Raw genomic sequence first — 14,692 nt, forward strand, 5'->3', positions numbered from 1 at the left:
GTTTTGTTTAATAAACCGAAAATAATCATTTTTCTTACACTTTATCTCCGAAAGTATTTTTCATTGAAGAATCAAAGCAGGAATAAATACGCATTAACTAACGATCATAATTTAACATTTATTCATAGCCTTAGTGTATAATGTACACATTCAGTAACAAATTCTAATGAGCACATAGTTGTACTTGGCTAACTTAAATTCAGTTTTCTCTCGTTCCAGTTGTGTACACACAGTATAATCCAGTTTTGTTACATTTGTGATGTGGCAGTAATAATCAAATCGATGTTGTTCATCAAAGTTTCTATTTCACATAACACATAGGAACCTTCTGACAGAATTTTTAGATTCATATATATTTACTTAACTTAAAAGTGACAATTACGATGCAGTACAAAAAATACAGTTTTTACAATGTTGCTTTCCTGCCTCTTTTTTAATCATAGTGCTTGTTAATATAATATGAAACTGAAGAAATGATGTGACAACTTATGTGGCCTTATATAATGTACCTAGCGGGACAGAAGATATCTTCATGTTAAGAAATTTTTACATTTTTGATGATTATAATTATCGTTTTTTAAAAATATAATATAATTATACTAAATTCCATACAATTGCTTAAGTTTTTGGAAAAAGGGTTGTTAATACATTAATAGAAAATTTAACATAAATAACAATGTCTCATTGATATATATATGCACATATATACGGGACACAATTTTTGCAAGCAATAACTATCCACTAATTTCTTCTTTAAATGTTCAATACAATGTATCACAATATAATAATACTTTTTGATTTACATGTATTAATCGTTTGTTTTAAATACAAGTAAAAATAAAAAGGTTACAAATAAATAAAATAAATAGAGACATGGAAATCTGAAATTAGTGAACAGCCTACATGTACATACAGTCATAAAATATAATTATTGTTTTAAATTAACATTTAAACACCCAGTCACGCATTAATACGGGCTCTAATACCCGATCGCGCGCGTTAGTGCGTGCTTTTGCCTGCAAAATCCCCGGATACTTAAATGTTAATAATAAATAAGTACGAAGCATCAATGTGTAAAGAAGCTCGACTAAAAAATTGAATTTCCTGATTGATGATACAGAATAAAAGGATTATGGTAGTACTCATCTTTTGAGTCATTCTGTTTGAAATTTGACTTCAATTAATTTAAAACGAGTGTGTATACATCAGAGCAGTCGTCTTGTCTTTCGACTCGCCAACACGTCATAATCTGTTGGGAGAAGAACACTATTAGTAACGATATAATAATAATTTATCAATGCTTAACTAAGTGACGATCTGTATCTGTTCTCAGCTACATCGTCAAATCAAACTGAAACGCAAATACATCCTTTTCTAATAAAACTACTCTAATAAAACCACTCAACTCAACACCGAGTTTTATCACTTCGTCACTTGGCTAAACTCATTGTAACGTTTTAATTTCTAAAAGTAAACAATTACATTGATAGCAGCAAACATTCTTACGCGTACATGTTCGCTCGATAACCGGCATCTTGACTAACTAGCGGTTAATTATATATTACGACACATACAAACATATTTTATGCATGTACACGTTTCATCAGATTTTTCCGAAAATTCAAATATATTGTGCAGCATGCGAAGTTCGATAAAATACACCGTTACAAATCTAGAATGGGATATTAACATCTATATATAGCGCTATTAATACCCCCTCACGAAAAATAGACACTCTTCAATACGTAGAGAAAAATAGGTCGCACCATTTGATTCGTATAGAGTTGCTTTATACAACAATTGTCCGGAAAGTATAAACACCGAAAATGTTTCAGGAACAATCAACACGTAATCTGCATCTGTACTTCAGAATATTGAAATATCTAGTGATCCTATTATCGTTCGTAAAATACTTTTTATATATAACACACAAATTCGAAACTAGCTCCCGACTGTGTCGGCGTGTGCGATCGATAGCTTGAAACTTTATATTTTACCCGTAAAATTATTATTCGCATAGTTTACTGCGAATGTATATACTTGAGCAAACGTAAGATAAATTGGTTCGTCTATTGATTTAAAAATGGATGCTAATTGCAAGTGCGCTGTATTTATATAACACAAATGACAGTTGTTTCATATAATTTCACTGCGATCTCTTTCCTTCCTCCATTTATGGAGAAGTTTAGTTTCTTTACAATTTCAGTATTAATAATAACGTATATAGATATGTAAAGTATGGCAAACTAAAAATACGATAGCGCTGAAGCGTCCCTCGTGTACACCAATTATCTTTGGATTGTACGTTTGTTGAATTTGGATGGGATTTCATTCGGGTGAGGTATGTTGGCTTTTTAGGATGACAGGAGATTTTCGATGGACATCGTTCGTAAAGGAAAAATCAGGTAATCTTAAACATAAAGTACAATGTATTTAAGATTTGTTTCTAATTCGTCAAAAATAATGTTATATATAAAATGACAAGATAAAAAGATTTATCTCTAAAAGATAAAAATCCTCGAAACACTGAAAATAAATGGAAAAATGGAATTTCTACTAAAATTTAGATATAGATATCTATGTATTCGTGAAATTTTTCATTTTACTTTTTATCAATTTTACGATTGAAAAATTTCACCGTTCAAATATGTATTTGCTGCATTATATATGTATAAATATATATACATACATACATATACATACGTGTACTGTAAAACCATAAGTGTACTATGCGGGCGTATTTCAATAAATTACTGTTTTGCTCTTATATAACATAACATAAATGTTGGGCATAAAAGTGAACAACAATATTATAAACTTTCTTTAAATACTTTCAGTGGTTAATATCTATCACGGTTTCAAACGATAAACTAACAATCCTAATACTGCATATGGAATGAAGGAGGACGTTAAAATACTGCAATGTTAGCTTACGAGACATTCGATGCTGTAATAATAGCACTATGTCATTGTTTCTTGTGTTTAACACTTCGTGCAAGTTATATGGTTAAAGCACTGGCATTAGTCACTGACAGAGTGTAACAGTCCTTACAGCTAAAATTGTTTTACAACCGCACTGTTGCCTGTACTTGTGTCACGATCTGTCTTATAGTTTCAATGCAGGACATAGCGATATTTTTTTATCGGTAATGGTAATAATGATAGCCTCTGAATATCCCGCTTGGTGAAATCCGCTACAGATGTTTTAAATCGTGGCGGATTTCTACAGTGTCTCTGAAAAAAATTAATTAAGCTTCAGCGGCCTGCACCGGAGTCGCACAGATGAGCAACGAGCTGATGATAGAAAAAAAAATGTCAAAGAAATAACTGAACATACAAAGAAATAATTAATGCGTATACTATGCGGTTATTATGAAAGCTGGCTCTGCGAAGAAAAAATATTCGATTCGATCTCCTTCCTTTTCTGGAATTAACAAATAATATTCTATAATTTTTTCTTTGCAGAAGATGATGAATATGCGCTAGCGTAATATCGGTCATTCATGTCTAGCTACATTCGTAATTAATTACACCAGGAAACAAACTTAGCTCCTAAGTACCATTAGATTTTTCGAAGAAAAATATTAAACAGAATTAACATACGAAATAAAACAATGCTAGATTTTTAAGCGCTGTTGCAAGAAAGATAGAAATAGGATTAGAAAGCCACATGCACGTTAATGAGTTCACTGAGTAGATATTTAGCTACTATCATGATACTGATACAGTTTATCTCTAAATTCACTATTTCCTGTAGGCACTGTTACTTTTCTAAACGGATTCTAATATTATTATTTTCTATCTGTCTATAAATCATTTTTCTTCGTAAATAAAATCTGAAAATTCGTTTTAAAACGTTCCCTTTTTGAAAGAAGATGTTTTCGTGATAAAATAAAAAAATGCTAGATGGAATTACATATTTTAAGAAAGAAATATAATACTTACTTATCCGGCAAAACACGAGGTTTGGCATAATCTCCTGGCCAGTCATAAACATTTGGCAGTGGGCTGTCATAGTTGGCATCGTACATTTTACTTACAATAAATTGCCGTTTGTCTTTTGGCTCTGGATATTCGCTTGCCAATCCAGCTGAAGTGAGAAATAATATCGGACATATTGTCAAAGTCACATTTGAAAGTTTAATATTACTATAGATAAGGTATCCAAAGGCAGTAAAAAGTTTAAGCACCGCTTGTATAAGCATTTCTTTGATATGAATTAAATTCAAATAAAATAAAAGTACTTACTTCTAGCATAAGCATAGTTTGCAATTCGAACAGCAATATCAATTGAACATTCACGTATAGTGCCTAACGGCGGGTAAAGACTACCCACTTCAAGATCTTCATCTTTCACATGATCAGCAACAGCTTGAGCTGAGATAAGGAATAAATCTTCGGTAATATGATGAACTCCAGTCGCGATGACACCTAATGCAATTCCAGGAAAAATGTATGCGTTATTTCCTTGTCCAGGTTTATAAACTTTTCCACAATACTTCACTTCACCAAATGGAGAACCCGATGAGAAAATGCATCTTCCCTGAAATATAGAAAAATATTATGAAATATTGTAAAAAACATTACGACGGCTCGCATCATACTTTGAATAAAGTTTCATCAATACAAATAATTTTCATACATCTGTATGATCATAAGCTTGTTGAGCTGTACATTCTGCCTTGCTGGTCGGATTACTCAGTGCAAAAATCAACGGTCTTTCGTTATTCTTGGCCATTTCTTTCAAGACTTCAGGAGTGAATGCTCCCGCTGCTGCTGAAGCTCCTATAAATTAATATTTCTACTTTAGATAGAGATCAAAATATGTCGATAAATAAAGAATTACACACCAATTAAAACAGTTGGTTTTACTTCCTTTACAACTTCCAATAATGACTTCATCACTTTATGATCTTTTGCATACCAAATTTTGTGACCTTCCAGATTACCTTCTGGTCGATTTTTAACCAACAGTCCGTCAATGTCCATCATCCAAATATTATCGCGAGCTTCCTGCTCGGTACAACCATCTGCTTCCATCGCTTTAACACAAAGATCAGCTATTCCAATAGCTGCCTATATTAAGTAGAATAAATTTAGCCAAAATAAAGATGATCGTGAAAATAGTAATCTTTTTACGATATAAAGCATTGCCATACCTCGCCAGCACCCAGAAACACGAATTTGTTTTCGCACATACGCTTCTTGGTTATTCTTTTTGATGCCAAAATACCAGCAACTGCAACTGCGGCAGTGCCTTGTATATCATCGTTGAACGTGCAATACTTGTCACGATATTTATCTAAGAAACGAAAGGCATTGTGATTCCCGAAGTCCTCGAACTGTAATAATACACTAGCATGAAATATCCATTGCACGTGGCCGAAATGAAGGAAAGTAGTGAGCGTCGTTTATAAGCGTACTTGAATAAGAACATTTTGACCATATTTTTTCACACAAGCAGCCATAAATTCATCAATCAATTCATCATATTCAGCACCTTGACTTCTCGGTTTGTTAAGACCAATGTAATGAGGATCGTTTCTCAGCTGTTCGTTATTTGTGCCAACGTCAATGGTAATTGGTAGACACTGATGCGGTTTTATGCCAGCCAGAGCGGTGTACAGAGCTAATTTTCCTACTGGAATTCCCATTCCACAAGCTCCGAGATCACCCAGACCGAGAATTCTTTCTCCATCTGTTACGCAAATTGCTCGAACCGCTTGCTCAGGCCTAAATATAAATTATATCGTAAATTACATTCGTGTAAAATTTTATAATCCCGTTGTATGAGTGTGTGGTAACAATTATTGTGTTATGTGAGTAATAATACGTAGAATACTTGGAATGTGTACTATTCGGACGATTTTCAAGTAACTAGAGTAAAAATTGCGATAATGTAATCCAAGACAACTTTATTACGCTTTTATGATATACGAACCAGTTGTTTAAGATCTCGTAAATGTGGCCTTTATCGTATATTGTTATAAATAATCCACGAGGTCTACGATAGATAACGCCGAACTTTTGACAGGCTAATCCAACAGTAGGAGTATAAACAATTGGCATCATTTGTTCGATGTTCTCACTTAATAGACGAAAAAATAATCTCTCGTTCCTTTCCTATGAAACATACAAGAGGAATAATTATTCAAACCATTAAAGGATCATTCAGGAATTGATCGTCATTTCTATTAATTCAACAAAAAAATGTTGCAAGCAAAAGACGTAAACTTTTATTCAAATATTGTAGCGATCGCATTTTTTTTCTTTTTTGTTTTATTTTACCTGCAGTTCCACGAGATAAAGATACCGATTTAAATCTTCGGTGTACTTCATGACTGAAGCCTTGCACAGAGCCAGCTGTTCTTCCTGAGTTTTAAATCTTGGAGGTTGTAAGCCGTGTATACCTAAGGATATTCTTTCTGCTAAAGTAAATGCCAGACCCTGCGTAAAAATAATTATAATCTTATGTATTTCAGTGAAGTACATTTTTGTGATAGATACTTGTTTTTCGTAATGGGGAAACTTTATTATATACTTGGTCGTTGGTAAAAAATAATCTTTATTTTTTCTCGATCTTATCAGAAGAAAGAAGACTTTGAATAATTAAAATAAAAAAAAAAATTTTAATAAGTTTTTCAGATTTAATACGCAAATATATTAGAAAATTATTTTTACGTAATATATGCGATTTCACACGACAGTATATAGCGCAATAAAACAAGTGCCTTTAGCCACAAGTTGAGACTCGAAGAATAATCACTCAATATCTCAATGTTAATCAATAGCGCAAACATAGTACGAGATAAATTGAAAATCATGGGATAAGAAAGTGAACTAAGTTTATAACACAATACATTCAATCATACTTAACAAAATTGAAATTATATTTTAATGCAATTTAAATTTAGAATTTGAATGGAATACAGAGTACAGAATAGATTTACACAATTTTTTTCTATTTAATCTGTGTGATTAGCAAACATACGTATGCGACAATAGATATCGAATAAATCTTTGTCCTGAGTTGAACGCTAAATAGAAGATACAAAAGAAACAGAAAATATAAAAATATTTGACAAGACGAATTTGATAATAAAGAAGAGTTTAAGTTACCTTATTAAGTCGAGGGTCTCTCAAATGGCCAATACCTTTCACCATATTGATAGGTACCACATCTCCACATACTTCGTGGATTTCTTTGTATAGAATATCTTTCGCGGCAGGATGCGTAGGTGGTAGCATCCGTGCCCATGATCCTGCACAATTTCTGCTGCTGGACCTGTTACACGTAAGAAAATAATCATTTCACCTGTTTCTTCCGCGAATTATCTTTACAATTTCATACAGAACTTTACATGAAAAATAATATTGTAACGGCAACGATCGTCAAGTAATTGTCACATGCTTATCTAATTTATTGCAATATTTCACAATTACACTTAATCCATTCGAAGAAATAAATTTTCGAATAATGGAAGCTTAATATTAAACATTCTCTCGCTTCATTTAACACAACTATTCGTTTCCTAGTTTCCAGGATAATTCTAAAAATTAAAACATCCGCTGGTTTATGAACAGAAACGCGTGCCAATTCGTACGTTCAACTGAATGAATGAGTCATTTGTTCGACGAAAGCACACGCGTGAGAACAAGTTAAAACTCAATGCCTATTAACGTCATTCAGGAAATTTGTGCTCAACTTTATCACGATCTTGTTCACAGCGTATCTCTACGACTTAAATGAGATCGAAAGAATAAAATTGAACTGCTGTAAACTTGTCAAGTAGTTTTTAGATGAAGAACTAAGATAAATTCAGTCACAATATTCAGGATCCTCTTGCATAACCGACCTAATATTACTAATATTACAGCAAGAATGAATTGTCATTCGCTAATGTTACCAGCAACTTATAATAATTTAGTTTACTTTAGAAGTAATTGTACAAAAGGATTTAGGTATGATACTTGTTAAATTGTTAGCCTAATTGGAGATCGTGAATCCTCGTTTCTCTACAACTTACCCTTGATAGTAAGCTTTCGAACTAAACTAAGCTAATTGTGTAAAATGCCGTAAACCAACCTCGCCGTAAAGAAAGAAATTTCCTTTATTATCAAGGAGGAAACAATTGACAGTAACAAATTTAGCAAAATTTATTACCAGTGTATTTGATGTAAATCGAAAACTTATAAGAAAAAGATCAAACGTCGAAAACTTTCAGTAAAGATCAAACGTCGACCCGTGATGATTAAATACACTCGGCTTTTCACGAGGGCACGAAAGGACCGCAAGTACATACATGCAACACGTTAACTCGTAGTAAATCAAACCATCCGGGTGTTTGAAAATGTCAAAGTGGAGGGTTCGTATCGATTAAGGACGCGTTGAATGCAACTAGAGAAATCGAGCGGAATGTCGATAACGCGATACCCTGTCATTTGATCATATATTCATAATCGTACATAAGGTGTTCGTCGTAACAAACCGTGAGTTTTCAGAGACTGGCAATGATCTGGCAAAGAAAACGTTACGAGTCAAAAAAAAAATTGCACTGTCCGCGGGAAATCTGCAAACTGTTCAAGAAATTTTCACTTTCTTGAATTAAAAAAAATCGTAGTTAATTACGTTCGTTTTGAAAGATTTTTTTTTTTTTTTAAATATATAAAGCAACAAAGTGCGTTCAAACGTACGTGATACACTTCGAACGGGTTGTCCGGTGGATTGCATGCTCGCTTTAATACGAACGATAATTTCAGAAAACGACAGTCAAGTGCATACATTTGTACTTTTATCTGATGCTTGAATCCGTCGAGATTTGTCGATTATATTATGAGTCATAGATAATAACTGGACATTGTGTAATAAAACCGTATCGGTTTGATCCGATTAGGACTAAACTGCGGAGTTAAACGCGTGACTGCAATTGATCACTCTTTGCATTATAGATAGAGGCAGGATCAAAATTCTCGTTCCCAGCTGCATTACTTTTAACACGGCCAAACTTCATAGCACGGTCGTTAAGTAATAACGGCAGATATTTCCAAGCATACATACATATGTTACTTAATGCAATAACAACGTTATTGCATTTCTATAAAGAGAACAGGGTAATCTATTATTGTTTCAATGGCATGCGGCCAAATTTTAAGAAATGACTCTCTGGAAAATATGTCGGTACCCATATCTACTATTATTTCATAAGTATCCTATTAATTTAATAAGAATTTGTCGAATGTCTGAAAAAAAATTATCAATACATTTGTCAACATTTATCTCATAACGAATCGATTTTTTTTCCATTTGATAATTTTTCAAAATTTTTGGCACTAAGGTAATTGCTTTAATAATATATCATCGCGTTGTTAACCGATGCACGTGCGTTTAGCCTAAAAAATTTACGAGGCTCACGAAAAATTATAAAATATAAAATATAATTATAAAATATAAAATCTATATATATAATTATAAATATATAAATATCTATTTATATATTTTTATATATATTTAGATATATTTATATATATAATTATAAAATAATCTATATCTATATATATAATTATAAAATATAAAATCTATATATATATATTATACTATATCTATCTATAAATTATAAAATATATATATATATATATATATATATATATATATATATATATATATAATTATAATTATAAAATATAAAAATGTAAAAATGTCAATGTAATTATACTGTTAACGCGACAATGTTCAAGATTTTACTCTTTTTTTCTACTGAATTGACAGCCTCTTTACGCAACTCATTTGTGGGATCAGCCCTGCCCTCTATCCACATGACGACCTTGGTCATTACGGTTTCCTCGTCATCAACTGGGTGCAGCCACATACGCGACAGTAATGACGTCACTTTCCGGAAGCACATGTGCTTGTAAATTACCGTTTATTGTAAAACCAGGAATAACGAACATTTGCGCACGGAGGACTACAATTTTTTTTCAACCAAATTCGCGAAACACTTGTACGCGACTTGGCTCACTGTATGTGTAAATGAAACAGCAATATGTTTTATGGGATTATTTTCAGAAATTTGTTACAACGTGCAAAGATGCATTTAAGCGTTTGCACTTGCCGAAATGATAATTATTGTTAGCATTAACTACGTAGTGTATCAAGTTCTACAAATATTCTTTGAAAAAGAAACACATGACGAAGAAGCATCGAGGTGTTCAATATGTTTGATAAAAGTATTAAAATTAAACGACGTTGACATTAGTTTAGTAATTTCAACCATTTATCATTTTTCTGTTTTAATCTATGTCGTGAATTATTTCAAAGCATATACAAAAACTTGACGTTTCAGTGACATTTCATGAACTTTTCGAAATTGAACTACACCGCCCAAAGAGAAAACGATAGTTTAATCGTATTATGTAAGCTAATCGATTTAATACATTACATAAAACAGCGACATAGTTTCGTCGAGTATAAAATGGCATAGTCGAGTGCCACAATGTCTAAAGATTACCGATAACCAATCGTTTGTAATCGATACGAAGAAATTTTTCTGCACGATTTGCTCGCAATCACACGTGCATAAAATAACTGTGTTGAATAAGGAGAAAACCTTCTAGATAACTCTTATTACTTTTCTCGCGGACATGGTATAAAGAGAGAAATAAAAGGGTACAGACATTTCAGATTTTTATCGCTGTCTAATTGAATTGAAGAGCCTTTCAATAAAAAAACATTTCGATCAAATTTCTAGTATCTAATTTGATTTTTATCTTAAGTTGAGCTATTAGTGCTCAAGTATCTATCACTAAAAGATAAATATTTAATATTCAAATAAGAAAATACAATTTAGATATCTGCTAATTCGTGTTTATAGGTCACCTTTGTAGTTTACGCTAGATATCTATTTAAACTCTCCCCGTTCTCCACTGATCATGAATTACTCGAAGGTCATTCGTAGATAGATTTTCTTATCTTGTAAAACAATAGCTAGTGAAATGAAGCACAATAACTCGAAATAATCTTAAAAACATGAAAATGAAATTTCGTTGTTATACAAAAAATTAGGATAATAATAACATTATATTTAAAATTTTCCTTTTTATTTAAAGCACATTTAATGTACGTACATTCGTATCAGTCTATCTTTTCCTTTTAAATATTCTACGCACGTGTGAATAATGTTTCACACCTACAATTATTCACACAAAGCCTCAATCTGTATGCCATGTCAAGACTAACAATCAGTTAATGTATACGAGCAAGAATGCATTAAAGTCATGTAAACAAGTATATGTAGTACACTCTTGGTGTTACAATGATAATATCTCGTGGAACGAAAAAAAAAAAAAAAAAATAATCCGAGCAATCTCTCGTTTATACATCGCAAACGGAACAATAATACATCCGTTTTTCATTTTCGAAGATTACATTAAAAATTTTACGAAAGTACAGGGAAAATCAACGAACGTAGAGGAATATACGAAACGCGAGGACGTTCAACTCGACATCGGCGTCTTTCCACGAAAACGCAGTATCACACATTTCGAGGAACACGCCGAACAACGCCTAACATCGTCAGGTAACAAAAATAGATCGACGACGCAGCATATGTTCGGTTTGATGAAAGACGATCACAGGCTGAAAAGAATCCGGATTCGTTGAAATCTTGTAACATAGCCTTTCGACACGTGCGACGATCGATGGAAAAGTTCGTTAGGACGACAGGTATGCCCGAAGGGGCATCAAACGGACGAACCGTTTCGTGCTAATGAATTCATCGCGCTGTTCATTCATGAATATATGGTTTGAAGGACACGATGGTAAGAACACGAGTTTTTACGGAATTTTACCAGCGAACGCGGACACTCTTCTCTTCCTCTTGAATTTTTAATTTTTTTTTTCCGTCAAGTGTCAATCGGCACGTTTCACGAACCGACGCGCTCTCAGGAGGAGAGGAGGAGGAAGAAGAAGAAGAAAGGGCAGACGTAGAATGCGACACGGAGCGTGTAAAAACGTATACTGATCTTTAGGCGTTTACCGGCGAAAATTGGATAGCCGGTGAACGAAATGGAAAGGGAAAGACAAAGAGCCTGCGAGAAGTGAGAAAATTTTAGAGGTTCGTCCGGACGTGAGCGAGATACGAATTTCGTTTGGCCACTGTCCCACAGAGAACCACAGAGAACTACGGGCAACGTAGCCTGGGTATCGATCGACTAGGGATACCCAGTGCGTTCCTATTTTCAGCACTGCATTGCGGCAGAAGCTAGGTTATCAACGGCCCTTTTCGCAAATTTCGCTGGCATTTTCCGGACTCTCCCGACGACGATCCGTATCCGACAGGCGCGCACGTGCGTGTTACCCTTCTTTTGTTCGTGCATCGGGTGCAAGCGGAGCCAGGCTACACCATCGAGCCCGTTAGCGCCCGTTTCGCTCGTTACGTACGCGATTTGTGCAAAAATTTTTCTGGTACTCACAATATAGACCTCTGCAGGACGAACATTTCGCTCCTCGCGTGCTTACAGCTGATCGCCTCCCACCCGACAGGATCCACCACGCGACTGCGCGTTTTCGGCTAATCGTGCTCGCCAATGCCGACCTGCGTTTGCCCGCGCTCGCCGCCGCCGCTCTGTCTACTCTCGCACACCTTCGTCCCTTTCGGCTTCAAGTTCGTCCATACGGCCGGTCACGCATACGCACAACACGACCAACTCGGCTCAGCTCAGCTCGGCTCCTTCACGCGATACACCGCACTGCACACGCGCGCGATTCACACTCCAACGTCTCTGCTGTCTTTCTGCGCGTCGATCGCGCACCTCTCTTCCTTGCCAACCTCTCTCCCGTGTTCCACCAGGCGCCGACCGTACGTACGAGCGACTTGCCAGTACGAGTAAATCGATGCGATGGCATAGATGTAATCTCGTTCCCGTCGAGGGGACGCTGTGGCCGATCAGCCATTGCGAAAACACCCGAATTCTCCCGACTGACTCACGTATGTATGTACTCTACTCGTAACCCTGATAGCGTATTGTCGGAGGAGCGTCGCGACGCCGTTGCTCTTTTCAACACGTTCAATCGATTATGAATTCTCGAAGCTGCGATCAAGGAACTTTGTAGAATTTTGTAGAAACGTGTTTGTCACAGAATCGCGACTTATACGTGGATCTCTTTTGAGAGAGAACTGACAATGAGTGCCGAGGCAGTTTTGATACCGGAAGTGGCACATGGAAACATGTAAAATATTTCCCAAAGTTATGTTATTTTTTTTTTAGCCTTCTAGGAGCTTGAAGTCTATTTATTTATTGTTACAACGAATGTTGGTATCAGAAAATACACTGTAAAGAATAGCTTTATTCATATTAATGATATATGAATGAAATAACCTTGTTCATATTAATAATAACTTTAGTCACGTTTAAGAGTCGTGATAAATCCGTAAAACATGGATAGAGCTCTTTCTGACCTATATGTAGTAAGATGATTTCGGTTAGTTACAAGCTTCACATTTCGGTATTGAAAGTTTGACAACACTAATGGGTTACAAAAATCATATTCCTGGCGCATTCACTACTTGATCATCTTCGATTGTTTTACCTCGTGTAAATCTCCAATTCACCGTTATTTAAGCGTAGAGTGCGCTAAAAAAACCAATTATTTTTTACTATGTCGGTATTTCAGATCTCTTGCCACGAAACCTCGTAAGGTACAAGGTCTATCCATATACTCCGTCGGTGCTAGTGGCGCTATCGTGCAAAACCTGCGTAAAGTTGGTATAGTAGGATATGACACGAAAATGGTAAGGGGATCCTGAGATCCCCGAATCGTTGGCCGAAAAAATACATTGTATGCTAGGTTATCTTATCTGATAACGTCGTATAAGATAACAAATCAAAACATACATTCGATCTTAAATTTTTTTATCAACTGAGATATCTATGTAGCTCTTCATTAACCGCGTATTTTGATTTAATTCCGTATTCTACACGTTCATTCATCGCAAAGTACTCCATTTTATCGTTTTTGAACACACAGATGTGATATTCGTAAAAGACACGTGCATTTGGCTCTTCTTTATTTGTCTGTTTACAAAGAGGCCTTTCAAAACCACGGACGAAGGAACGTAATTTATTTGAAACAAACCAACAAGATCCGTGCACAGACATTAGCTAAATAAAACACAAAAGAAGAATAAAATCTAACGCACTTTATTCCAATGTAAACGGAACATAGCTCGAAAATAAAACATCGAGGAGATTTAATGATGACAAACTTCTTCTTCTTCCTTTTTTTTTTTTTTTTTTTTTTAGCATAGTTCTCCCGCACGTGTTTTGCCAGACGCATTTTATCTCACAGTTACATCTACGTACTTCGCACGTGCATCTGGCAAGTGACCAATCCCCGTTGGAGAAACAAAAGGCTTTTGCACGTCCTTTGTGGTGTATTCTCACGTTCCCTACTTGAAAAAAATAATTTTGTCAAGGTACAATGACGTTTTACTGTCGCGACGAGAGTTTGTTCACCGGCTGCGCTAACATTCGTCCACGTTCTAATTGCTGCGGATAATTATCTCAAACAATTTTACTTCTCGGACGTTTATACAACGAGGCGAGGAGTGTATTCTCATTTCATAGCTCTTTAAATTGAAGTGGGCGGATCCTCTCTCTCTCTCTCTCTCTCTCTCTCTCTCTTCTCTCCTCTCGC

At 34.9% G+C, this 14,692-nt stretch overlaps 1 protein-coding gene across 6 annotated transcripts; it reads right to left on the minus strand.

Moving 5' to 3' along the window:
• Nucleotides 1-285: 285 nt before the first annotated feature.
• On the minus strand, nucleotides 286-12,849 carry LOC122533835 (NADP-dependent malic enzyme-like). Of its 6 annotated transcripts, none has more exons than XR_006307787.1 (12): nucleotides 12,469-12,849; nucleotides 7,120-7,285; nucleotides 6,289-6,447; nucleotides 5,942-6,123; nucleotides 5,424-5,733; nucleotides 5,160-5,342; nucleotides 4,851-5,076; nucleotides 4,643-4,785; nucleotides 4,249-4,543; nucleotides 3,946-4,090; nucleotides 3,053-3,234; nucleotides 286-509 (listed from the first exon to the last, which is right to left on the minus strand). XR_006307787.1 is itself a non-coding variant. In XM_043663943.1 (11 exons), exons 1-11 carry the CDS (start codon nucleotides 12,492-12,494, stop codon nucleotides 497-499), a joined length of 1,848 nt encoding a protein of 615 aa, XP_043519878.1. In that variant the 5' UTR covers nucleotides 12,495-12,849; the 3' UTR covers nucleotides 286-496. The 6 variants fall into 6 exon arrangements, 2 of the variants coding, with proteins under 2 accessions (XP_043519878.1, XP_043519886.1); XR_006307786.1 differs by having other exon boundaries at nucleotides 286-1,249; XR_006307785.1 differs by having other exon boundaries at nucleotides 286-1,249; nucleotides 2,935-3,234.
• Between the last annotated feature and the right edge of the window lie 1,843 nt (nucleotides 12,850-14,692).

Source organism: Frieseomelitta varia, unplaced genomic scaffold (genome assembly GCF_011392965.1).
Source record: "Frieseomelitta varia isolate USP_RPSP 00005682 unplaced genomic scaffold, Fvar_1.2 scaffold_146, whole genome shotgun sequence".
Taxonomy (NCBI): Eukaryota; Metazoa; Arthropoda; class Insecta; order Hymenoptera; family Apidae; genus Frieseomelitta; species Frieseomelitta varia.